The sequence below is a fragment of the Lutjanus erythropterus genome, chromosome 14 (genome assembly GCF_056507025.1).
Source record: "Lutjanus erythropterus isolate fLutEry1 chromosome 14, fLutEry1.hap2, whole genome shotgun sequence".
NCBI classification, from domain to species: Eukaryota; Metazoa; Chordata; class Actinopteri; order Lutjaniformes; family Lutjanidae; genus Lutjanus; species Lutjanus erythropterus.
In genome coordinates, this window is record NC_139330.1 from 9,912,811 (window position 1) to 9,938,643 (window position 25,833).

At 38.2% G+C, this 25,833-nt stretch overlaps 4 protein-coding genes across 5 annotated transcripts in view; 3 read left to right on the forward strand and 1 right to left on the reverse strand.

The window, feature by feature from the left end:
- The window catches only part of heatr5b (HEAT repeat containing 5B), a 30,480-nt gene extending 27,079 nt beyond the window's left edge, over nt 1-3,401 (reverse strand). For both annotated transcript variants that reach the window (XM_084735471.1, XM_084735470.1), the window contains exons 1-4: nt 3,213-3,401; nt 2,912-3,123; nt 1,420-1,528; nt 694-843 (exon numbers count right to left, since the gene is read on the reverse strand). In XM_084735471.1, coding sequence (XP_084591597.1) covers nt 694-843; nt 1,420-1,528; nt 2,912-3,123; nt 3,213-3,338 — 597 coding nt within the window. In that variant the 5' untranslated portion in view covers nt 3,339-3,401. The remainder of the gene's footprint in view (nt 1-693; nt 844-1,419; nt 1,529-2,911; nt 3,124-3,212) is intronic.
- Nucleotides 3,402-4,750: 1,349 nt separating this feature from the next.
- On the forward strand, nt 4,751-8,010 carry gpatch11 (G patch domain containing 11). Its single transcript, XM_084735879.1, has 8 exons — nt 4,751-4,889; nt 5,102-5,328; nt 5,479-5,520; nt 5,626-5,746; nt 6,044-6,134; nt 6,330-6,452; nt 7,740-7,821; nt 7,929-8,010. The coding sequence occupies exons 1-8, from the start codon at nt 4,840-4,842 to the stop codon at nt 7,982-7,984; spliced, it is 792 nt and encodes a 263-aa protein (XP_084592005.1). The 5' UTR covers nt 4,751-4,839; the 3' UTR covers nt 7,985-8,010.
- Nucleotides 8,011-8,916: 906 nt separating this feature from the next.
- Nucleotides 8,917-25,833, forward strand: part of LOC146315198 (uncharacterized) — a 34,957-nt gene continuing 18,040 nt past the window's right edge. The window contains 22 exon segments of the mRNA XM_084736537.1: nt 8,917-9,133; nt 10,401-10,778; nt 10,862-10,985; nt 11,935-12,005; nt 12,091-12,240; nt 12,324-12,456; nt 12,705-12,763; nt 12,848-12,938; nt 13,367-13,398; nt 13,491-13,533; nt 13,617-13,693; nt 13,804-13,923; nt 14,028-14,156; nt 14,260-14,476; nt 14,562-14,714; nt 15,883-15,937; nt 18,480-18,615; nt 19,639-19,777; nt 19,951-20,024; nt 20,102-20,260; nt 20,369-20,501; nt 20,924-20,979. Of these exon segments, the coding sequence (XP_084592663.1) occupies nt 9,027-9,133; nt 10,401-10,778; nt 10,862-10,985; nt 11,935-12,005; nt 12,091-12,240; nt 12,324-12,456; nt 12,705-12,763; nt 12,848-12,938; nt 13,367-13,398; nt 13,491-13,533; nt 13,617-13,693; nt 13,804-13,923; nt 14,028-14,156; nt 14,260-14,476; nt 14,562-14,714; nt 15,883-15,937; nt 18,480-18,615; nt 19,639-19,777; nt 19,951-20,024; nt 20,102-20,260; nt 20,369-20,501; nt 20,924-20,979 (2,636 nt within the window). The 5' untranslated portion in view covers nt 8,917-9,026.
- Nucleotides 21,182-25,674, forward strand: LOC146315199 (interferon-induced, double-stranded RNA-activated protein kinase-like). Its single transcript, XM_084735633.1, has 10 exons — nt 21,182-21,330; nt 21,418-21,508; nt 21,939-21,997; nt 22,086-22,214; nt 22,309-22,437; nt 22,527-22,725; nt 23,992-24,135; nt 24,338-24,439; nt 24,766-24,828; nt 25,036-25,674. The coding sequence occupies exons 1-10, from the start codon at nt 21,311-21,313 to the stop codon at nt 25,147-25,149; spliced, it is 1,050 nt and encodes a 349-aa protein (XP_084591759.1). The 5' UTR covers nt 21,182-21,310; the 3' UTR covers nt 25,150-25,674.

Consider the following 25,833-nt stretch of genomic DNA (forward strand, 5'->3'; position numbering starts at 1 on the left):
AGCTTGATTAACATAAATGACATCGCAAGTGTGTGCAAATGTTTTTTTTTTTTCTAATGGTGGAAAGTTGTTCTACTGTCATGGCATTGCTTTACTCATTTCTTATAGGGAAAAATCAAACTGTTTCCAAAACAATGGTCGCAGAGGGCTTTAAAGTCAGTTCTATTGAGGCTTATGGGAGATGCAGTGTCAGTCATGCTATTTGAAGTTATTCTCTGAAGTGTCTTCTTTCATTTTTAGAGGCATTTCTTCATCAAAGGTTATACAATGTAAATATGGTGAGTTTTAGCGAGTTTCTTCCATAGGTTTCAAAAGAGCTGGTACCAAAGTCTGGCACCATGCAGAGCACAGATTGTTCCATAGTGATGTAACGTCCCTTCTTTCTCTTTTAGTTTCCTTGAACAGAAGCAGGAAGTGCAGCCTTGAATGTTGCTGGAAGATCCCACAAAAGGCCTCAACAAAAGCTGCTAATATTTGGAGAAACGTTTGTTTTGGGGTGAAAACATTTGAACATTATCTTACAGTGGTGTCAGGTCTTTGTAGGAATCCTCCGCCAGTGAAAGCAACCTTCACAAACATTCAGCAGGCTGCAACATAATAATAATACTTCCTTTTGTTTGACCACATCTACTAAATCTAATATACTTTTGTTCACTCCTTCACAGCTACATTAGGCATTTTTCTGAGACCAACCTTTGCTACCGCACAGCGTACAGCCATGGACCTGTCTGTGAGCAGAGAGCGGGCATTCTTGTAGATATCTCTGTGACATGAAGCTGCAGCTCCACCCAGTCCGCTGAGCACCTTCTGCAGACTGAGAAGAATCTCCCCTCTGCCTTGGGACTAGATCAACAAAGTAAAGGTGAAAGCATGAGGATTAAAATAAATGTCCCGTCTAGAGATGTAACAATGGAAAAACTTGATACAACAGGATATTTATTTAAAAAAATGTCCTTTATAAAATAATAAATCTGCATTTTCGTTTGTATTACATTTGCTTTTCCTTTTAATTTAAGGTGCATTTTGCTTTCCTTCTTTAATAAAATAAAAAATAAAAGTTGCAGCCATGACCTAAGCACGTGCAAAAAAGTGGCATGAATTATTAGTGGCTCAAATTATGTTTATACAATTGCAAAACAAAAACAATGCAGCAGTGAGTAAAATCTAAATAAATAAATCAAATAAAGTCAAATTAAAATGATAAGATAAAATAATTAACCCTGTAATATCACAGTAGATATTGTATTTAGACGTTTTTAGCGATATTGCAATGTTGGATATATTTTTACATCCTTAGTCACATCAGATTCTTAATAATAAACCTCTCTAGATATGCATTATTGCTCCTATATTCCAATATACATTTAGACCAAATATATTCCTGCTATAAGAAAATGGAAAACTGCATTCTGGTCATACCTCTGCACTCTTTAATGCCTTCAAAAGATTATTAATGGTGTCTGGAAAGGAGCTTCCCAGCATCCTGCCCATCTTCTCATAGAAAGCTCCAACACAGGCCACTGCAGCACTGCAAGAAAAGTTATTGTATGCATCAAAATGAAAGTATACATTAGAGTTTAATAAACAATGCAGTGCAAGAAAAGAAGAAGTTGAGAACTCAGAACAGGTTAAATGATGATGTAACATGAGTTATGTTTAACCTCAAAGTTCCAGACTCATTCTTATTGATACTAAAATAATGCAGGGAGTAGCACAGTGGCTTCGGGGTTAGCAAGGAGTTCTTGACCCTCATGTGCCCCACATCCAAAATGAATGGGGACAAAAATAAGCAGCTATAAAAGAATGATGAATAAAACCCTGCAGGACATCACTGATGCAGCTGCAACTACTGTTTCCATTAACACAACAAGAATCACAACAAAATATCTGCTCATGGATACTTAATCCGCCATTTTAAATGTGAAATGTCATCTGCAGATTAACATTTGGCTTAACTGCTAATACCCTTGAAGGTGGACCTATAGTATGTGACTGAAATATTGAAAGCGGTTCTTAGCAGCTTACTGTGTACGTTAATGCCAGTGATTACTTACATTACATTACATTTCCTTCATTAAATGTAGTCGGGTAACTTTTTTGAGAAATTCTATTTATCTGAGTAGTTTTAATGCAGCATGCTTTTTACCCTTACTTGATCAGTTTTTTTTTTTTAAAGAGAAAAATCATCACTTTTACTGTTAGAAATAAAGGGGATAACTAGAACCATAAAGGGTTCTTCAGCTTGTCCCCATAAGAGAATCCTATTGGCTCCTCGATCTGTGAGTTTGTTTGTGTTATTGTGTGACGTTGGTGTTTAAAAAGGAAAGTTCAGATTCACAAAAGTCACACAATTACACAAACAAATTAACTGATTGAGGCAACAGTAGACCAGCACCTCCTGTGTTCTGTGAGGTAAAATTACTGATTTTGCATATGGAATTTGGTTGATTTGGAAAGAGCGATATTTGGCTTACATAAGGGCAGTTTCTGTCAGAAAGGACTGTGGTGAAAATATTCTAAATATTGTGTACATAATGCGATATTCTGGGATCGCACTTAAGAGATACAGACTGGGGATAATTTCCTGCTGTATATGTGGCAGATTATTTGTCACTTCACCACAAATAAATGCAGTCATGTTTACTTATTTACCTTTACCAGAGGGAGACCATATGTGGGTGAAATAATTTATTTCCACATCAGATAAAAAGACTTGGGGAAGATAACAGTGGAGTATCTATGTTTTTTGTCGCAACTCAAGTTTAGTAAATACTTTCGTACTCTAACTAGAGTACTTATTTCGAGGACTACTTTTACTTCTACAGGAGTACCAGAGTACTATCAAGCAGATTATGTATATACACTGTGACTGTTACGTAGCACAGTGTGAAGTGATTAAATGGGATCTCACAGTTTTGTTGGCAGGTATGCAGGTGTGTCATCTTTGCTTTTGATGATCTCGTTGCATTTATCCAGAGTCTGGAAAACAGTGAAGGTGTCGCCGATGCTGTAGAGGGTAGCGAGGTTTTTGGCCAGCAGTTTTCTCGTCGGTGGTCCAGGGGCACTGCTGATCAGTCCTGTCAGCTGCTCCACCAGCTTTTTCTGCTTCTCCTTCACATCCACCTGCCAATCAAGCACACAGTAAAGTCACGAGCTGCTTTTTTTATGGAAACCTACTCAGAAAAACAATGCCTCTGAATCTGAATATTCACCCTGTTTGCTGCCACAAGCACTTTATCCAAGAAGCGGAGCCATTCAAAGATGAAGACAGGCCTTTTTGCTTCGGTGATCTGGGCCAAGGCATCTTCATTGAGCAGCAGACTGTGAGCCAGCTCCATGGCGAGGTCCTTCTAACACTGTTCACCCTCGCCTCTGCAATTATGTATCAAAATATATATTATAGCAGAGTATCTGACTACCATGACTGATGAAACTCTGAGAAAGAAACAAATTTGTTTGTTTTGGAGATGCAATGATAAATTGATTATCAATTAGCTACTAAATTATAGTGATAGTTAATTAACCGTCATGTCAAAATTCTCAGATTTTTTTACTGCTTAATGTTGCTATTGGCCTCAAAAAATCCAATATCAATCAGGTCCTATTGGTTTGCTTGTTGATTGATTGTAATATTTTAGATCCAATGTCTTATTTATTAGGATTTGTGATTGTACACATATGCATGCATTTATTATTGTTGTTCTTGCTCTTAGAATTCTTAATGTTTATTTCCTTTGGCAATAGAAGCACTGTCTTTTCATGTCAATAAAGCATGAAAATTTAAATTGAAATATTAGGTGTGCCTTGTCAGTCTGTCCCCTAATATTTAGCCAATCAGATTATGACCTAAAAAGCATCATAACTGCACTTTATGAGTCACTTAAGATTTGTAGACATTTATCGTCCTTACAATGACTTTATTATGTTTTAAGTATGCATAGAGTTATGGGAGCTGTCACTCATTTAAACGTTTTTAAATCTGTCCAAATTTGTTGTACAAAATGTATTGAAGTAAGATAACAAAGCTGAGAATCGCTAACACTTTGTTGTTCTGTGTTGACAGCTGCCTCCTGCCTCCAGCTGTTGATAAGCGACTGTTAGCATGCTAAGCTAGCTGGATCCTACGAGGAACCAGCTAAACTCCGGCGGTTACACACTGTCGCCCAAACTGAACGATAGCTTAGATATCTGTCGACATCTTTCTAAAACATTCAGCTGTTCAAAACCACCTAAGCAATGACACCTTTATGAAATAAGAGACGTTTTTGACCAAATTGTTCATCCTACCTGTGTTTCGGGAGCCCAGGATGAATGACGTGACGACGGAGTATCGGTGGTGTCGCATTAATGTTCATCCGGCGTGAAACAAATCTAACGTTATGTTGGAGCTGGCAAAATCTACTTATTATTCAACAGGATATTGTGAGAATCCTCCCAAAATAAATTAGACATATTACAAGACAACGTCAGTCGTTCACTCATAGTTTTTATAATCGTCTTTTTCTTTAATTGAACAAACTGCATATGTCAAATATTCTGACAATAAAGAAAACATATGTACGGTACGGTTCAAAACAATAGGCACACAATCAATACATTTATAACATATACCTTTGCGTCACGTTTTCTGTCATAGTTATTCACTCAAAATAAACACCTTTTTTTGCATTATTTGTCAAAGGTGCCGGAACTGAATACTTCGTTTTTCCTTGTAGCTACCCGGAAGATATTTTTGAACGAACCAAAACATCAGTGGAGCAAATACAAACGCGTAACTAGATAACAAATTAAGCGCTGTAGCGGTTGTTTTTGACATTTTTTCGTTTTTGCGCGGTTATAATGTCTGACGAGGAGGAGGATTACATGTCTGATGCTTTTCTCAGTAAACTGTAAGCGTTTAGTGTTTCTATTGTTTGTCTTAAAACCTGGCTTTGTCAACATTGTTACTTTAGGAACCACAATGTAGTTCATTGCCCTGTGGAGGCCGTACTATTAAAGTTAACTTGAGGGTTTTCAGTTGTCATTTGTGAAAATTAATCAAATAAATAGCTACCACACTGTCACGCTGTTATCTTAATAACTTTATTCTCCTGTCTATCAGACAAGATGTGAAACCAGGTATCAGCATGGTGAGGCGGGTGAAAGAAGCGATGAAGAAGGAGGAAAAGCAAAAGGAGAAGAATATCAAGAACCGTCAGAAGACCCTCAAGGAGCAGGAGAAAGAAAGCAGAGAAACAGCTTTACAAAACACCATCAGCAATGAGAACAAGGGATTTGCACTCTTGCAAAAAATGGGCTACAAAGCTGGTCAAGGTCTCGGGAAGGAGGGTAAATTTCTTCATCTTACATTTTAAAATACCTTATTTTTTCCAAAACTGTTTTCATATATGCGTCGTATCTGCTTTCAAATGTACAGTTCTTAGTGACTTCATTTGTATTTGTTGCGCATCTTAATGCTCATCTCTGTTCCCGCTTCAGGAGCAGGGAGGGTGGACCCAATTCCTCTAAATATCAAAACTGGTAGGTAATACATCTTAACATGTAAAGTGGATTTGATAACAACATGTGAAATCTGACTGACGTCTTACAGTGTTTATTATGTATATTTTTTGTGTGCTAAATAAGACAGAGGTGGCATCGGACTGGAAGAGGTGAAGAAAAGAAAAGCCGAGGAGGAACTTGAACATTATCGGCAGAAAGTGCGAGCCAAACAACAGAATGAGACCAAATCTCTGGAAGATTTTAGGTGAAGTTTGCAGCTGTCTATGAAATACACTCTGCCTCTAAACATCGTCCCCTTCCTTGATACATACTTTCCAAACTTGAGCTGTTAAATATATGGCTGCAACTAACGATTACTGTCATTGTCAGTCAATCTGTTGATAATTTTCTTGATTAATCGATTAATTAATCCTGTCACAATATTGTCACTTGAAAAATGAGTCCAAATATGTGGAGCACATGACATTTGGACCTATTTTTCAAGCCTGAAAAATGTTTCATAGTCTCTGTGTGTGTAATCTTGTTTTTTTTATCATTCTAGGTCAAGAGTAAGGACAGAGAGAGAGGAGCGAAAGATCGAAGGAGATCTTGGAAGGAGTCGGCGAGCCTGTGAGCAGCTTGACAGTCAGAAGGTTGGGAGAATTATGGCTAATTAGTGTCCCTCTTCATTCTCTCTAGAGTGAGAATAAATGCAAACATGGCTTGAAAATTACCATGCATTAGTGGAGAAAACAATAATTAACTTATTCTGATATTTCACTCTAAATCAGTAAAACAGCACCCTGGGTTTTCTGTTTGTGAATCCTTTGTCTGATGTGTCTTTTCAGGGCATCACTGTTCCCAGGGAGGACTGGTACTGGCCTAAAGCTGACACTGATGAGGAGGATGACGGTCCTAAGGAGGAGGAGGAGGAGGAGGAGAAGGAGGAGGAGGAGTTTGTAGAATTAACCGTAGGTGTTTCATTTATCTTGTTTATTTAGTGACATAATGCATAATCCTAATATATGAACATGAATTTATTTTGTTGTCAAATAAATGTTTCATTTTAGTCTAAAAACTTACAAGGTAACATACTTTGACAGATTATTTTAAGTGGGGTTGTATAAGGTTATTATCCATAGTAAATGTATTACTTACAGTAGATGGCGGTCAGCACGCCTCCAGTTTGGAGACGCTACAGGAGAACTGATGTAGGAAGCTAAGCAGTGTACTGCTGTGGACAGGATCGGCAGCAAAACCTATTTTAGCCTCCTAAGAAAATCAATATCAGTTAATTGTGCGCTATATTCTGAATATTCTCACCGCTTCACTATGCCGTCAGACAGCTTTACTGATGGGAAACCGCTGGTATACAAACCAAATATCCTTCCTCCCAAAACCAACCAAACTCCACTGGCAAAAACAGTCCTTTAACCTCACAGAACACAGAAGTTGCAGGTCTACTGCTGCCTCAGATTCCCGTCAGAAAAGGCTGTTTGACAGCAAGGTAAAGCGATGAACATATTCTAAATATAGCGTAAACTTGTAAACTTGTAAACTAGCGTAAATGTTTTTGTTTGCCTTTTTCATTAACTGGAGTTTAAATCAATGCTGAATGTTTGCTGAATAAGCAAGTGTCTGTTTACGAGTTGTAAGAAATCATTAATAATCTTGTAGAACACAGAGATGTTTATTACAGTTAAATTGAGCAATATGTTAATGCAGTCTGGCAGGCAGTCACTGGACTTCTTCTTTTCAGAGCAGCAGGCTTTTGTTTTCAGGATAACAGGCTTAACTTTACATTGACAGATAATTGACAGTTATAAACAACTCAACTTAGCTCAACAGATCAACTCACAGTGCAGGACTCTTCCTCACTTGTTATTGTCATTTACAATCTTGCACTCATTGTGCACTACTGCAGTGTTCCTGCAGCCTGCCTGAGCTCCCACAAGTGTGACGAGGAGAAACAACTCGCCACAACCGTAGATCCTATATTAAATAGATTTTCATCCTATTTAATAAACTATATACGGCTCCAACTCTGTTTTGACTGCAGTGCTTATTTTTGCATGCGCAATTGCTGAACTGATTGCTCCAATACTCCAATACGTACCTCATACAACCCCACTTAAAAAAGTCTAAACTGTCCCTTTAATATACTGGCCTAAGGTACAATAAATGTGTCTCACAGGATTCTGTGGTGATTAATTCAGAGTAAAATTAAAGTGTATTTGATATGTGCCTCTCTGTTTCAGTCCTTTGACAAACTGCAAATTTTGACATCCTATTTGAGAGGAGTCCATTTTTACTGCATATGGTGTGGGACCACCTATAATGGTAAGACTGATAGCAACACGGATGTAGTTTTATTGTTGTTTTTATTGCCTTTGTTGATGTATATATTTTTCTTTTCTTTTCTTTCCTTTTTTTTTTTTTTTTTACAGATGAAGAGGACTTGTGCTCCAACTGTCCCGGGGATACAGCAGCAGACCATGAATGAACGCGAGAAAAACAAAATCTGACAGGCTCGTCACACTTGTTTATAAGAACCAGTTGAGATAATAATGTGATCAGAATAGATCCCATCGCTAGAAGAACATCAGTGTTTATTCTGTTTGTGGGTGACGGTCTTGGATTTTTATTTTTATTTTGAAATCCTGTGGGAAATTTAGGATATCGTTTTTAATATTTATATTTTGAAAAGATGTGCTAAGAATTTTGTGACATGTTTCAAGAGCAAACGCATACCTGTGTTCTCATTAAATGTTTTGAGAAATACATTACTTTGTGTTTAATTTACTGATTACTAAAAAATAAGATGTAATTGAATGAATTGCATTAAATGTCTCTGAAGTGCTTGAACATGATACAAAATACTTATAAAATACAAGATACTGATTCCCAATGGGGATCCACACTAGGGGTTGCTAAAGCTTCACACTGATCTCTGTCCCTAGGAAGAAACAGCACGTACAAATCTCGCGAGAGTTTTTCAAATCAAGGGTTCCTTTCTAGACATGAACATATACGTGTGCACGTTTTGCATCATGGTTGGTGATTGCTAGAATTTGGTTCCAAGTACGTTCGCTGAGGGGTCGCGTTTAGATGGGAATCCCATACCCGCGACAGATCTCGCGAGATTTACAAGTTTAACACAAAACATATCTTTTTTTTCCCCCCTAGCCCTAACCGAGTGATTTTGTCTGTAAACGTTATCATATTTAATCTTGGGGTTGTCACACTATAAAATATATATATAAAATATAAATTTGTAAAATGCGCACAATGAAGAAATGTCGTGTACAAATCTCGCGAGAGTTTCTAAAATCTAGGGTTACCAACTACGTGAAGGCGCCGTGACGTGTGACGTTTACCGAGAAAACGAAACTTACTGCGGGTGAGGCTGTTAGTCGGCTCGGACGGGAGAAAACATGGGAAGAGAGATGAGATGAAAACGGAAAACATGCACTCTTCTGACATTCGCACTCTGTTGTCTTATTTTTATGTAATTTGAGTTCCGCCTGTTGGCTATTTCATTTATAATGGACACTGAAAACCACATCGCCAAACTGAACGAGTATGCACAGAAAACACGCTCGGTGGTTTCATATGAGGACGTCGGATCAGTCGGCCCCGACCACATTAAAACGTGAGTTGCATGAATTCTGTGGTGGGATTTATGCGAGAGAGAAGGATTGAAAGAGATCTGGATCTTCTGTATGACAGAACCTGACTGGATAGTAGTTTCACATGGTCTTAGCTCGAAAAAAGTTTAATGAGCGTCATTCTGCATGTTGCTTTAGGCCATTCAATGTCCCCAAGTGTTTTATTTTCACTAATCAATACACTGAAGCTGTTACCACATACAAACAGATCTATGTATTGCATAAAGCATTTAAGGCCTCAACTAACTAACTTGTGATTGATCGATTAGTTTGCTGGTCTATAAACGTCCTCAAATGTCTTGTTTTGTCCACAACCCAAAGAAACTCAGTTAACTGTCATACAGGAGCAAAGAAACTTGAAAATATTCGCATTTTGATGAATGAATTGATTGTCAGAATAATTGGTGATTAATCGTTGTAGCTCTTATAGTATATCCCTATTTTTTTTCTTACTTAATTTATTTACGGTATTTTGACCACATGTCCCTTGTGCTACTTTGTTAAATTGAATTTCCTTTACAGGTGATCGATCAGTAAAGGTAATAATTATCTTGTCTTATCTTATGACATACATGCACTTGAAGTAACATTGTATACCAGTGACACTCAACTTGTGGCCCGCGGGCCAAATCTGACCCCAAGCATTGTGCCTGGTGGCCCTCCAAAAAGTTTTCCAACTCACAATGCAAATAAATCGATTCATACTGTTTTCATGGGAAGGAGAAACAGATATGTCAGGCAGTATGCAAAACAAATAACTCTGAGCAGGTCCATCTTAAAAACATGAGCCTTAAAAATGCGACATGACTGAACTTATTTTACATAATTAGTTCAAAGTTGTCTAATGATCGTGTTTCTTTTGAAACTGGGAGACATTGGATTTCTTCCCCAAAAATCAGAATCTATCTTGATTAATTGATTCAGCTATATATATAAAAAAAAAAAAAAAGAAAAACAAGTCACAATTTAATGGTTTCTTTTTCAGAAAGAAATCCAGTTTCGCCCTCCATGCAGGAAACATTTGGTATCATGGCACGCTGGTGCAGTGGTTAGCAGTTGTCGCCTCACGGCTGCAGGGGGCTAAAGACACTGTGTCCCTCCCAGCTGGCTGTAGGGTCACGATGTCAAGTTAATAACTTTACCTCTGTGGATGTTAAACAAGTGTGCGGGTTCATGTATATGGAAGGCAGCATCTGTCACACCACATTTTTGCATCATCTTGCCTGACAAAGTTGTCTGATTTCTCCTCAGATTTACCATTAGAGCGTTGCTGAATGGCAAGACGTATCCTGATGGTCTGGGGAAGAACAAGAAGGAAGCCAAACAGAACGCAGCGAAAAATGCACTCAAAGTCTTGTTGGAGGAAGCGGTTGACTCTGTGAGATTATTGAACATCTTTATTTACATCGTTGTGCCAATATTTGTACTCCAAAGCGTACATCTCCTTGACATACATTTGTTGTCATCTTGACAGACTGAAAATGCATCACAAGCTCCGCCTGCACCGGTTCAACAGACTGGTATCACTCAAACCAACTATGTATCTTGGCTCAATGAATACAGTCACAAGAATAGGGTGACTGTAAGGGCTGTGGAGTCTACAAGAGTGGGACCAAATGGTGCTTCTCAGTAAGTCTGCACACTGCATCCTGATTCATTCATAGTTATTTGGTCACCATTTTAAATACGTTATTATGTTTGTGTGATGTTAGATGCTGCAGCTTTGTGGTTGGTGAGAGGGACTATCCAGCTGCCAGTGGGAGGACAAAGAGGGAAGCCAAGGAGGAAGCAGCCAAGCTTGTTTATCATGAGATATGTGGGAGCAAAACTACAGAGGTAAGTAGTAAAACATCCTAATTTCTCCTGGCTTAATATTGTCGTTATTTATATATTATTTATTATAGACCTGTCCTTAAAAACGTCCGAGTATTATTCTATGAATATTTCCAAGACTACAAACCACGATTTTACCAACAGGACAGTTTCCACTAAAACATTTCTCCAGCAACACAATCACGTTTTCATTCCCAGAGACTGCGTTGTGACACACAGGTCACCAAATAAACAAAAGACTATGCAAATTTTAGATTCAAATCTGCAGTACAGCTTTTATAAACCTTTGAAAATGTAAATATTGAGGAGAGGAAAGAACACAAGGGCCCATCAATTCCACCTGAATGCACTTATTTTGTCTCATTTATGCAGTAGGCTAAAATGTCCAAAATTGTTTTCCTAAAGAAAGAGAATAAAAACATTGAGAATGCCTGTTAACTTAGCATAAATGCATTTATTTCTCATTATAAAATATTTAATGTATGTATGTTTTCAATGACACAGGCCAAGATAATATAAGGTGGCGCAGAAACAGCAGTTCATTTATGCACAGATTAAATCCTCCAAAGATTTACTGATAGTGGTTTGATAAGGGAGGAAAAAGTAGGTCCCCAGGAAAAAAAAAAGTTTTGGAAACACCTCTCTAAATTTGCAGTGGGAGCCAGTGTGCCCTGGACCCCTGCTTGTGCTGAATCGGCTCTCAGATTTACATCGCTTTGGATAAAAATGAAATGAAATTGTAATTTGTAACAATCTGGATGGATAAATATCTCTGCAGGACAGAAAATATGTATAATATGCACTGATAAATCCAGGGTGCTGTCTGTGGGCTGAAGTGGCCAAAAGAGTTCAAAATTAAACTGAACAAATAGTCCTCTGAGGTACGAACACAAGCCGCTCTCCAATCAGTGAGTCATAATAAATAAAAAAAAATGTTTGTTTTGTTTTGCAGCCTGGAGAGGAGAAACACGTTTCATTCATTCGACGAGAGGAGGAGCTGAATCAAAGTGTGTCGTACATCAGGTGAGCACAAACCTCCTGACTCCAGTTGGTGTGTGTTTGGCTATTAATAGTTTCAATCATTCTCTGATTTGTCTTGGTGTTACAGTGATAAGACAAAGAACCTGAGTGTGAGAAGCAAAGACGAAGGTTTTGCAGAGATAGATTTCATTTCGCTCGTCAACATCTACTGTCAGAAGACGAGGCGCACTCGTGCTTTCGTCCTTGAGAACAAATGCGGTCCAGATCATGTCCCTCAGTGAGTATGACTGCTCTTGTGTGAGAACTCTTGGTAGATATGAGAGACACAATGATCTAATTATTTCCTCTCTGCCGTCACAGGTTTTTCTACAAATTAGTGATTGACAATAAGGACTATCCTGTGGGAGCAGGTAAGAGCGTCAAGGATGCCAAACAGCGAGCAGCTCAGCTGGCCTGGGCTGCTCTTCAGGAGCAGTCGGACTTTGACAGCAAGGTATTTAATATTTTCTGTTGTTTTTTATTCAATAAATCGGTGACTCTCAAACTTTTTTTTGACATCGCCCCCTTCAGACGCTGATTTACAATAATAATTATTTACAATAATTGGCGAAGCGACTGACAGTTATAAACAGCTGATTGACGTACAGCGGTGGACTCATCGTCGCTTGTTTTGCCGGAGAACATCGATTACTACAAAACACGGTTCTGTGTAACAGCTGAACTCCTCCTTTGTGTTCTCAGGTGTCCGTCTTGTCAGCTCTGTCTGATGATGCTGCCGCAGCCAAATCACCACGCAAGCTGTAAGTCACCGACCGAGGAGCTCAACAGATGTAAAGTTTGATGCTGATAATAATCCAATAATGTGTCTCATTTTATTCTCCAAGGGAGCCCCTTGACACAAAATCAACAAGCGTGTCCACGACTTCAAGTGACTTCATTGTATTCGCCAATTCATCGATTCAGCCCAAGGATCAGGTCTGTTATTTCATATATGATCCCCTGAATCTGTTATGGTCCATCATCCTGTAATGTTCAGCCTGTTGCAGAGGTTATAACCAGCCTTGATTACTGACTGATACCCAGGCTGGGATGCACCTACAAGGGTTTATTTTTAAACCTGATTAAATAATGGTTAAATTTAAAATTATGTTGCGCCAATCTGTCTTAAAATTAAGAAAGTTTCCACTTAAACTTCTCTTTAAACCTCAGGGTTTTTTTCTCTAAACCTAAATTCAATTTAATTTTGTTGCACTTAAGTTAAAGCATTAACTTTAAACTTAATCTCCAAATTAATCTTTGTTCAATTGAAATTCTGAGAAGTAAAGTAGGACTTCTTTATGTAATAGATTTTGAATGTGTGTATGCTTTAATATAATTGGCTGTATTTTTTCCATGTTGCACAGATTGAAAGTCCTAATGCGAAGTCCAAAATAAAGTAAGCCATCATTTGTGACCCGCTGTAAAGCTGCAGTACATGAATATTTCTTTTGATGTTGTTGCTGATTGTAATTTCTCTTGTCTTGTTAGAATTGCAGCAAATTTCCCAATGGTCGACAGACACAGCAAAGAGGTAAAATAAGAAGATATTAATCCTGCAAGTTTATCTCGTTGGTTTTTTAATTTCTATATCATGACTTTATGTTGTTCATCAAGGATGGAGTGAATTTCAATGGCAAGAATAAAGGAAATAGTCCGAGCAGGAAAACAACAACCAAGTCGGTCATGTCAAGGTATGGAAAATGAAATCATTCAATTATAATATTAGCGTGAATTTTTAGTACTGTTGTCATAGTATATAGTCCCCTCTTTGCCTCAGTATTATTTGTATTAATGTCCACAGGTTTACGTCTGAATTTGACTCCATAGTGTGCCTCGGAAACGGAGCCTTTGGTCGCGTTTACAAGGCAAATCAAAAACTGCTGAGGAAGAACTTTGCCATAAAGATCGTCCGCTGCAAACAGTGAGTCAAGTTTTCCTTTTTAAAACGAGCGCCGCCGTCAGTCACAGTCGTGTGTAAAGTAAGTTTCATTGACTGAGCCACGTTCTCGCTCTCCTTCGGATCAGGAAAGCTCTACGAGAGGTGGGGGCGTTGTCAGACCTCCATCATAACAATATCATTCGGTACTACACGTGCTGGTTGGAGGATTCTGGATACCAGTGGGAAAGCGCAGCAGAGAGTGGCAGCAGTTCACAGTAAGTCCTGTCCTCTTGTTAAAATCCTTTCTGAACTGTGCTTTTTTACTAAACATGAAGGTATGTCATGTCACACTTTTTACGTTCCTGTTTTTCTACGTAGGTCGACCGGTGATTCGTCGATAAAGTATCTCTACATTCAGATGGAGCTGTGTGACACCAAAACACTGAGAGTGTGGATTGATGAGAAGAACATTCAGAATGTGAAGAAATCACGGAAAGACTCAAAGAGACGAGATGAAAGTCTAACTATTGTCAAACAAATAGTCAGTGGAGTCGAGTACATTCACTCCAAGATGTTCATCCACAGAGACCTGAAGGTGGGACGAGACGAATCAAACCATGTCATTTACTTCACGTCAGTCGCAAAGCTACATGTTTGTCTTATTTGTTTCCCACGTTTAGCCTGCCAACATCATGTTTGGACAAGATGGAGAAGTGAAGATCGGAGACTTTGGTCTGGTCACGGATGAGAAAGATGACGCTGAGAACCTGGTGGAGAGAACGGTGTATAAAGGAACCCCGTCCTACATGGCTCCTGAACAGGTGAGCTGGTTTTTAACTTAACAGATTCTTCTGTGTTTTTACATCGCTGGTGCTGAAGAGTCTGCTCTGTGCTGCAATAACAGTTTTTTGATGGGTGGCCCGAATGAAACACTGCTTTGTCAATATTGTGTTTTTGTTTTCCGACAGAGGAGCAGGAGCAGCACTTACGACCGAAAAGTGGACATATTTGCTTTGGGGTTGATATATTTTGAACTCCTCTGGAACGTATCTACCAGCCACGAAAGGAAAGCGGTGAGCTGTTCAGAGATTTTTTCCAAATGCATGTTATAAATGTCAGTATTAACCGTTTATTAATAAATGCTTGAGTTTGTTTCAAAGACAGTTGATCAGATCACAGATGTTGACTGACTTTCAAATTTCAACAGAACATTAAAGGCCTTTTTCATTTGACTTGTCATAGAGGGAATATTTTGTATAAAGATACATAAGGGATAATCAAACAGTAGGTGTGCGTTAAACAGTTTGAAGGCATGAAGTGGAAACAAAGAACCACCCAAACCATTGAGCACACACCTACAAGTTGATCATCCGGCTTATATCACGGTCATTTTCCAACAATATGAAATAAAAGCATTCAGCCTCTGTAGATGAGTAAATTAGGTGTTATTTATTCATCATGAGTTTTGACAGCCATGCTCTTTAATGTTGCTATGTTTACAAGGTAGGTAGCATATGAATTTTCGAACAGTGATTAAACTTGAGCAAAACTACATGTGCATCAAATGGTTTGAACGCACACCTGCCGACCAATCAGAAGAGTATTCACCTATAATATTATTTACACACATGCTTTTCCTAATATGACATGTTCAAATGTTTATCACACTAATTTAATGCTCTTAATTCCTCCCTTTTTTTTTAAATCACTGCACGAATTCCAGATTTGGGATGACGTCAGAGACCAGAAACCTCCTCCAGAATTTTTGCAATATTTCCCCCAGGAGGTATGCCAGCATTTTTCTTTTAAATGTACTTGACACATTAAACATGTATGTGAGTATGTGTGCGTATAATTTAATGAAAATGTCAAATATCAAGAGGACAGATTGGGGAAAAATCTGTTTTGTCAGGTTGCCCAGTGGAGCCTCAAACACACTGACAGCATTTATTGGTATTATTGAGATCACAGTATCTGTTCCTCTTGTTGTTTTTGTTGCAGAACCAAATTATAAAGTCGATGCTGTGTGCGAAGCCAGAAGACCGACCTGAAGCAAGTAAAGTAAAGGTGGACTTGGAGGAGTACACAACTCGCAAACTTGCACTTAAAAATATGCAGACTGTCTGATTATTAAATGGAAACACACAAACAGTAAACAAAAGCATCACAAGCTTGAGTAGAAGAAGTGTTTTTTAATATTTCATGAACTGACAAGACACAATGTATCAGAATTATGTGGTATTGATGAGAAAAGGCTCACAAAACCTTATTCCCTTTTAACAAATAATCATGTCCTGGATAGTTACTTTGTCCACTGGTACTGAAACACTGTATTCTGTGCTGGAAATTGTTAAATCTGTTTAAGGTGATGTCACATTATGTCCTTAATAGTCAATAAGATGAACTGGAAAATAAAACATCAAAAACTAGGGTGTAATGGTCCTTTAACTTCTGTAAAGTTTGTATATATGCTGTTGTATTTTGCACAATTTGTGAATTTTAGGTATGCATGATAAATTATCCTCTGATGATGGGATCTATTTGCATCATTATTTATTATTTTGATCATGAAATTATAGCAGATACATGTTGGCTATAATAATGTCTGATCTGACATATTATGTTAAAACATTAAATTTTAATTGTTTGGCAAATTCTCCATAAAAACCAAAGTATATTTGTGAGGTTTTTTGATGCACTTTACTAGAAAAAAATAAATGGAACATTTGAAGAGTGAGAAGTAATCTATGGAATATTAAATCATCTATCAGTGCCCACTACATCTGAGGCTTTCCTAACCCTCAGGTGTGCAGAAACTACAGGTTATATGAAATTGGTGGTTATCTTATTAGGATCTGCTATGAAAAGCAGGTAATTATTGGTATCAGCTGAAAAAAATATTGTTAATATTACCTCTAAGCAATGTGTGCAAAATGTTTACAGTTTTCTTGTAGATCTGGCCATGATCTGTTCTGTATGAAAACAATATAGTGAAGTAATAAGATGGAAATTTAGGTTTTGTAGTAAAAGCTGCCATCGCTCCAACAGAAACTATCCCAGGTGCCTCAGCTCCTATCTCCACTGAGCCTTGTTAAGTGCATTCACCAATGGATCCAATGAATAAGGACATTGCGGCTTAATTTGTAGTACATAACTATTATATGTAAGTGTGCATCAAATTTTCTGTGTGCACACTGTGGAGATGCTGACAGTGTCGTCGCTGCAGTGGAGGTAAGAATAAACCAGGAAATGCCTTGAATATGATTTGATTCCAGTTTCTGTTTCCAGTAGCCTGCGGTCACTGCACCAACTACAGCAATCGATTACAGTATTCAAGATATTTTTTTTATAGGTGCTGAAGGTTTGTTCCAGCAAGAGGGTCCTCCTTAAAGGCAGCCAAACAATTTCAGGGGAGGCTCAGTGAATGGAAGTGAAGAAGTATTAGATTAATTATCAAAAGGAGATTGCAGAATAGCAGGGGTGGAAGTAATTAATTACAAATACTCAAATTACTGTAAGTAAGTAGTTTTTTGGGGTACTTAAGTATTCATTATGCCATGTAATCTACTTAGTTACTTTTAAAATCATAGTTGAGTACTGAGTACAATTTGAATTAATATCCACACCTTTCATCTGCATTTTTGTAGCAATAAAGTGATTTGATAGCAAAAAAGCCTATGAAAACCAGGACATATGGACAAAAAACAAAACAAAACAAAAAAAAGTATATTTAATGACTGATCTTTAATTGATTTTTCATTAAGAAAATGTTAAAAATATGTTCATGGCTATTTAATCAATAGTTGTGGCAGTAACTGCACCTCATCTAGCTTTGTTTTGTCTGCTGGAGAGATTTGCTGAATAAGGAAATAAAAAAGAGACAGCCAATCAAAATCAGGGGAAAAAAACACTTGTTTTGTATCAAATCAATTATTAATGATTAATTGATTGTTAGTGTTTTAACTATTGGTAAAGCAAAATACAGAAAATTTAGAGCCCTAGTCTGGAGAGGTGATGGTGACATCAGTAATAGTTTTTTTGACAAATACTTTGCACTTTTACTTAACTATTTTTCTAACACTAGTACTTTTACTCATAATTGAGTAATATTTTAGCAATATAATAATACTTGTACTTGAGTACAGATTTTCAGTACTCTTTCCACCATTGCAGAATAGTTAAGTTTTGCTGTTTTTCCTGCTTTCCTAAACAGCGATATTAGATTATGGTGGATGTAGTTTAAAAAGCTATAATAAACCTTTTTATGGCAGCCATGATTGAAATGAGATAGTGGGATCAGTCGTGCGGAGACTTTGCTGTCACCCCATACAAAAAATATGAGCCCTGATCCATTACATATAAAGGGTGCAGCTTCTTAAAATACTCCTCCAGCCTGTGTGCGCGCTGCCGCAGGAGGCGGACCCGTTGCGTAAATTACGTTGGAGAAATCGAAACTTAAAGTGATCCACAGTAAACCGGGAGGGACATATCGCGCAGATACACGGAGGAAAAGACTGGACTAAAGCGAAGATGGGAAGCGAAAAGAGAGAAATACTATGAACTTTGTACTTCGTTCTCACAGTTTTATGTAATTTAAGTAGGAAATCCGATAGCTTCGCCATTTGCAATGGAAAATACCAACTACGTAACTGAATTACACCATTATGCACGGGCAAAACGCTGGAAGCTGGACTATGAGGACGGCGGTTTTGTCGGGCCTGATCATGAACCAACGTGAGTTCAATACATTTCTGTTACCCGTGGATTGTACATAACTGCACGGGGTTCCTGAGACTCTTCTGTAGGGTGGCATGGATGATGATGGCGCTGATGGTGGTTTATTAAATTAAATAATACCCGCTGACATAACAAATGCATTTTAAAGGAGGCATGCATATCAGAAAACTGTTTTAACAACTTGTAGGTTAGAGACAACCAAATACAGAGCAAATTAATTTAAAAAAAACCCGGCGGTGTACGATATAACAGCATATTGCCTATACAGACTTGTTATAACATTTGATGGGCATTCACACCGAACATGTAGTTTCACCCTCTGTAGCAAATAAAGACACCATTTGTCCAGTGTAATTAAAATTTTAAAATTTCTGGTACTGATTTTGAGTCATGTGCCACATTACATGGAAGCTACTGAAGAAAAAGGCATTATTTCTTATTAAAATGCATCAACAAACTACACATGAGCAATCAAAATAAGCTCCAAAACCACGTTGTTGGAACACCTGCAGAATATGTCTTGCTGAAATAAGCAAACACGTCTTCTGGATGTCAGCATATGTTGCGTTCACAGATGTGACAGTTACCCATGATGCTATGGGCACTGACACACCCTCATACCATCACAGATGCTGGCTTTTGAATTTAGGATGGTCCTTTTTCTCTTTAGCCCAGAGGACACAACATCCATGATTTCCAAAAACAATCTAAAATATGGATTTGTCAGACCACGGCACACTTTTCTACTTTGCATCATTGCATCTCGGATGAGCTCAGGCCCTGGGAAGTCAGCAGCATTTCTGGATGTTTTTGATATGTGGCTTTCTCTTTGCATGGTAGAGTCTTAACTTTCATTTGTAGATGTAGCAACAAATTTGAATTTTGTGGGATACTGATATACATAAATGATCAGACAGACAGATCAATAGGCCCACCCTAGACACTGAATATGGTAATGTGTAGATTAATATAAATTAAAGCAAATTTGCTTGTGTAACAAATGCAACAATTCCTCTACAGATTCACCCAGAGGGTGGTCCTGAATGGTAAAGTCTATCCTGATGGTGTGGGGAAGAACAAGAAGGAAGCCAAGCATGATGCAGCTAAAAATGCCCTGAAATGCCTGTTGGAGGAGGAACATCAGGCCTCAGTTGATTCTGTAAGATTATTCTTCCGCTTTGCTTAACAAGAGTATGTTGGATTGTAGGAAAAGTGAAAGATCAATCATAGGCCTAAAAATTCCTTATGTTGTACTGTCAGGTGTCACATGGTCAGCAGGCCACAGTCCACTGTTCAAACCATCTAAAAATTGTACTTTTCTATTTACTGCAGACTGCAGATGAGAATTACAACCGTACATCATCTTGGCAAAAGAAGAAAGTGAATCTACATGTTTCTGATGTCTGGTGAGCAAATCTCAACGGTAACGCCCCGTTTCATTTTCATGTCTTCATCACTGTAAAATGTTAATTGTTTATTACAGTAACAGGATAAGACTCCTCGATGTGAACGAGCCTCAAAGTGACAAACAGAGACAAAGACCGACAAATTACATAGGGATTGTTGATCACTACTGTCGAAGAAAAAATCTCTGCCATACATACATTGAAGAGAGGAGATGTGGTCCATCACATAACCTCAAGTGAGTATGAATCTCAACCTCTGCAACCTCAATCTCTATGGTAACTATTGATTGATTAATCATAATTAATGATCTAAACTTTTTCCTTGTTTTCAAAACACAACACAGATTTGTCATCAAATTATTAATCGACAATAAGGAATACCCTGAGGCTGAGGGTAGGACTGTCAAAGAAGCCAGACAAAATGCAGCTCGGCTGGCCTGGTCTGTTCTTCAAGAGCAGTCGGACTTCGACAGCAAGGTATTTAATATTGTCTACTCCTTTTATATCATCAAATATACACTCATTTGCCAGTTTATTAAGTACATCTAACTAAAACTAATGCAGTATGCTACAAATCCTATTTTAATGAAGATTATAATGTTTAGTTTTTCTTGAAACTGTTTAACACGTCAGTGTAATACAATACAATTCAACAGCACCATAAATTACAAGCATCTCTCTAAAACACTTTCAATAAAAATTAAAAATTATAACCTTCATATCATTCCAGGCACTTTTTTCTATTTGTTTCAGGCAACGTCCTTTTCATAACTCTAACTCAGGCTGTTGATATTTCCTGGTGCCCCCAGCTACTTTTGAATGAAATGGTTCCACTGAGGTGAAATGTAACATTAAATAATTGTGTTCAACATGTCAAACACCTTCTCTGTGCATCTTAGGTGTCTGTCAGATCAACAGTGTCTGTTGATGGTGGACCAACCAGATCAACCACACTGTAAGCCAATTATTGTCATTGATAGGAGAGCATGCTATGAGGTTAAATACTCAGCAAACTGTACTCATGTCTCTTATTTTAATCTAGTAGGAGGTCTCTGGACTCAACATCAGAAAGCATGCCACTGAGCACAAGTGCCTCAGTATTTCCCAGCTCATCAAAACCTCCTGAGGCTCAGGTCTGTTCTCTCATAATCATAACAATCTTATGATATTTAAATTAATTGTTTAAATAATTTGGAGCATGCTATGTAATGTTACAATTAACCACTTTTTTTGAATTGTAGACGCTTCAAATACCAGGTGTGCCTGAAGACGATGCACCAACCAGGATGTCAACTCCAACTTCACTGTAAGGCTCTTGCTGACAGCAGCTTTAAAACATTGTAGAGCTTTACACTGAAAACATTTTACTTATGTTTTTATTATATTCTTGCAGGGAATCTCTTGCATCGTCACAAAGTCTGTCATCGGGTACAAGTGGCTCAGAAATTTTCACCGACTCGTCAAACTCTTCCAAGGATCAACAGGTTTGCACTTTCTATCAGAATCATGATACAACTTGTGATAGTTAAAAGAAAAATCCACCCTCTTAATATTCTGCTGGTTTTAAGTGTGACGACAGCAAGAAGCGTCCATGGAAGCGCTGATCTGATTGGTTGAAATTAGCCCATGTTAGATATGAAAGACAAATGGTTCATCCACTCACATGCCAAGTGTTTTTTTTTAAAGTGCCTGCCCTTTTCCAAAGAGTTTCTAAGGACTTCCCAGATGGTTCAGTGTAACAAACATCTGTGTCAGATTAACCTACTGAGGGAGTCACTCGAAAAGACAATACACGACTTGGCTGTTTTATATGTTGGACAACACATTGTATGTCATAGTTCTTAATGAGTATACAATTTATTAATCAAAGCAGCTTTAAAAATTTCTAATCCGTTTTCTTCTTCTTTTTTTTAGCATGCCATCAAACACAAGAATATGAGAAAAATTCAGAATGAGACATCGACCCTGTCATGGTATGAAAAAAACATTTATTTGCAGTGTAGCATGAGTGTTTTATACTGATATGATCTTAAATTTCTTTTCTGACATTTATCTCGACAGGTTTACTTCAAATTTTGATCCCATGGAGTGTCTGGGCAGCGGGGCGTATGGTTGTGTTTACAAAGCGAGGCATAAACTGTCAAACAAAGATTATGCTGTAAAAATTGTCTGCAGAAAAAGAGAGGAAGAGTAAGTTGTAAGGTACCAGTGTGCACTGTTTCTTGTACAGTATTTGTGCAAGTACTTTGTTAAGCGATTAATTTTTTGTTCTTGTCTGAATTAGGAAATGTCTTCGAGAGGTCGGGACATTATCAGACCTTCACCACCCTAATATCGTCAGATATAACACATCTTGGATGGAGGATTCAGGATACCAGTGGGACATTACAGCTGGCAGTTCCAGCTCTTCCCTGTAAGTCCCATGTACTTTCCTTAAGTCTAAACTTTTAATTTTAAGTTAAAGGAGAGTAATTGAATATTTTTTTCTTCTGACTTTTCTAGGTCCTCAGATAATTCATTGCCAAAGTATCTCTACATTCAGATGGAGTTATGTGACACCAAAACACTAAAAGACTGGATTGAGGAGCAGAACTGTCTGCAAGACTGCAAGAGAAGAGAAGAAAGCCTAAACATTGTTCAGCAAATAGTTAGTGCAGTTGAATATGTTCACTCGGAGAAGCACATCCACAGGGACCTTAAGGTGAGAACAGACTCCACAGTGTATAACTGAGGCAAAGAGAGGCTACCTGTATGTAACTTTAGGAACATGAGCAACTGAAATGACCTGTTGTCAGCCCTAGTTTTCCATTCTGGTAGGAAGTCAAAGTTAAACACAAAAGGTGTAATGTCTCAGATTAATTGCAAGCATGCATCCATCGGATTAACAACTTGAGATGTAAAAAGACTTGTACGCTAATCTCTAAACAGACATTGGCGTACGAAAGCAGATACAATAGCGAATGGGTTCCTCATGATCCATCCAGCTATCCATTTTCTTCCACTTGTCCGGGGTCAGGTCATGGTAGCAGCAGGCTAAGCAGAGTATTCCAGATGGCCTTCTCCTCATTAATGCTTCACAGCTCCTCCTTGAAGATCCCGAGCCGTTCCCTAGCCTGATAGAAGGTGTAAGACCCAGTGAGTTCTGGGTCTACCCCTGGGTTTCCTCCCAGTTGGATGCATCTGTAAAACCTCTAAGGAAGTCATGCAGGAGGCATTGTAATCACATCCCTGAGCCACCTTACTGTTCCATGGCCAAGGCAAAATCCACATTGTTCCTCCAGAATCTGAGGTTTGGCAATTAGTTTGAGCCTTCTTTCTAGCACCCTAGTGTACACTTTCTTGGGGAGGCTGAGCAGTGTGATACTGCAATAATTGGAACACACCCTCCGGTCCTCCTCTCTGAATATCGGAGCGGCCAACCTGGCCTCCCACTCCTCAGATACTGTTCCCGATCTGTACACAACACTGAAGAGGTGTATCGGCCCGACAGCATCTTAGGGCAAATTTCATTCACAACAGTGCCTTATCTCTTGAGGAACCGCAGACACTGCTGCCAGAGATATGGATTGGATCTTTGTGGCCAATCATAAATCCTTAAGCATAGCCTCTCTGAACTCCTCCCACACCTGGATTTTTGCATCAGCGACCACCAAAGCCCGAGCCCCTCTGGCCTCCTGGCACTTGCTAGCTGCTTCAGGAGATCCCAACCAAACCCGAGAGACCTCCTCAGCCAATCTTCAAGTCGACCATTAACCTTTGGCCTAAGGTGTTCTAGTACCGAGTACACCTATGAACCACCTTACGCTTATACATAGTGTGCTATGCCAATCCATGACTAGCACAGAGGTCCAATGAAAAAATACAACTTTGGTTGCATGAATACGTGGATGCATGCATGCACATGATTGCAGCTACTACAAATTCACTGTTTTTGTAACAATTTCTGTTTTTGCTTTTCAATGTCAAGCCTGAAAACATCTTGTTCGGACTGGATGGAAAAGTGAAGATTGGGGATTTTGGTCTGGTCACTGTTGACATTGATGACGATGCTGAGAACATGATGATGAGAACAGGATACAGAGGAACCACAACTTACATGGCCCCTGAACAGGTGGGATGCCCTATAATAACTTTTAATTCTTCAGTATTATTGTGTCAACTAGGATGTTCTTCTAACAGGCTTAATTCCTGAAGCTCAGCCTCACCTCTCTTCACTGTTGGCAGTGAAAGCTGTAAAATCAAAGGAAAAGCAAAGGAGACCTTAAGCTGCTGAAGGCGCCTTTTGTGAATTCTGCTTTTTTATTCTATCACAGATGAGGGAGAAGACCTACGACCGAAAAGTGGACATATTTCCTCTGGGGTTAATATACTTTGAACTTCTCTGGAAACTCTCTACTGGCCATGAAAGAGCAAAGGTGAGTCTTATAAACAGAACATATAACTGTGTTATTATTACAGTTTGACAAATGACTTGTCTAATATGTAAAAATAAACAAAAGAACAGCTAAGAATGCACCAGCCATTGATTTATTTTCTGTATGGTACGCAGTAAATTGTAAAAGAAATGCACTTGATAGCAGATATGAAGGAATTTTGATGTTCATATTTTAATCTTTTTTAGTCTATTTTTTCTTGTATTTATTTGCAACATTTGACAGAACAAAATTTTACTAATAATTTGAATTATTAGTACATTTTAAGCTGAGTAACCTTCATCCTTTCATTTCTGCCTGATGACCAGGTTTGGGAAGATGCCAGAAAACAGAATCTCCCTGAAGAGTTTTCGCTGACTTTTCCCCAAGAGGTACATTATCATATTCTTATTATCCAAACTGAACTAACTTGTTACTTGAAACCGCATTTCCCACAAGGTGCCAGTTAGTCATAATAGTTTCCAAAAGAGCAGCAGGGAGGCTAACGTACAGATGTTTCAGAGCTTCAGTCATACGTATCGTATGCCAGCATTTATTATTGCTGGTATAAAGATTGTTTTTGTTTTTGTTTTTTGCAGAACCAAATCATAAAGTCGATGCTGTGTGAGAAGCCAGAAGACCGACCTGACGCAAGCACGCTGAAGTCAGAGCTGGAAAAGCTGGCTCAGATATTCAGCGCAGAAAATATTTAACTGTGTGATTACCACAGACACTGAAGGGTGTGGAGATTTTGTCTATTATGATATGTGCAGTTTACCGGAATGGTTTAATGTACTGTTATTTATGATTTTGTAGGTAAACGATTACCATATTGCACTTATAGCGCTATAATCTGAGACTTGCACAAAGCGCTACTCAAGACCAAACACATATGGCAGAGGGGGGCAGTTTGGCTTTTCAGCAGTCAGACAGGTCAAATCAGTAACCATTCAATCAATGAACAACCTAAAAAGGGGATCATATATTACAGTTTTTTTATCATTGTGGAATGAAACACAAAATCAGATTTTATTGTGACTTAAAAAGTAACTTTTAGCCATCTGTCAAGCTTTTTTTTAAACAAAATAATCACGTGCAGACATTTTATTCTATGCAGGAAATGATTGAATGTATTTAAGTGGGAGGAGTGTCACAATACAGCCTTTATTTTATACTCAGTGAATTAATAATAGATATCTTAGGAAGAATGGTCATTGATCTACAATCTAAATGTGGAATACTGTCTTATTCTGTTTTATATGGTTTAACTTTTGCTGTTCTCCCTGTACATTTTGTTGTCATTGAGAATTGGTGGTGGAAATCTGATTCTGACACCATGTAATACAAGCCTGGAAACAGATACTGATAGTAATATTTTATAATATTACAACTGGCTT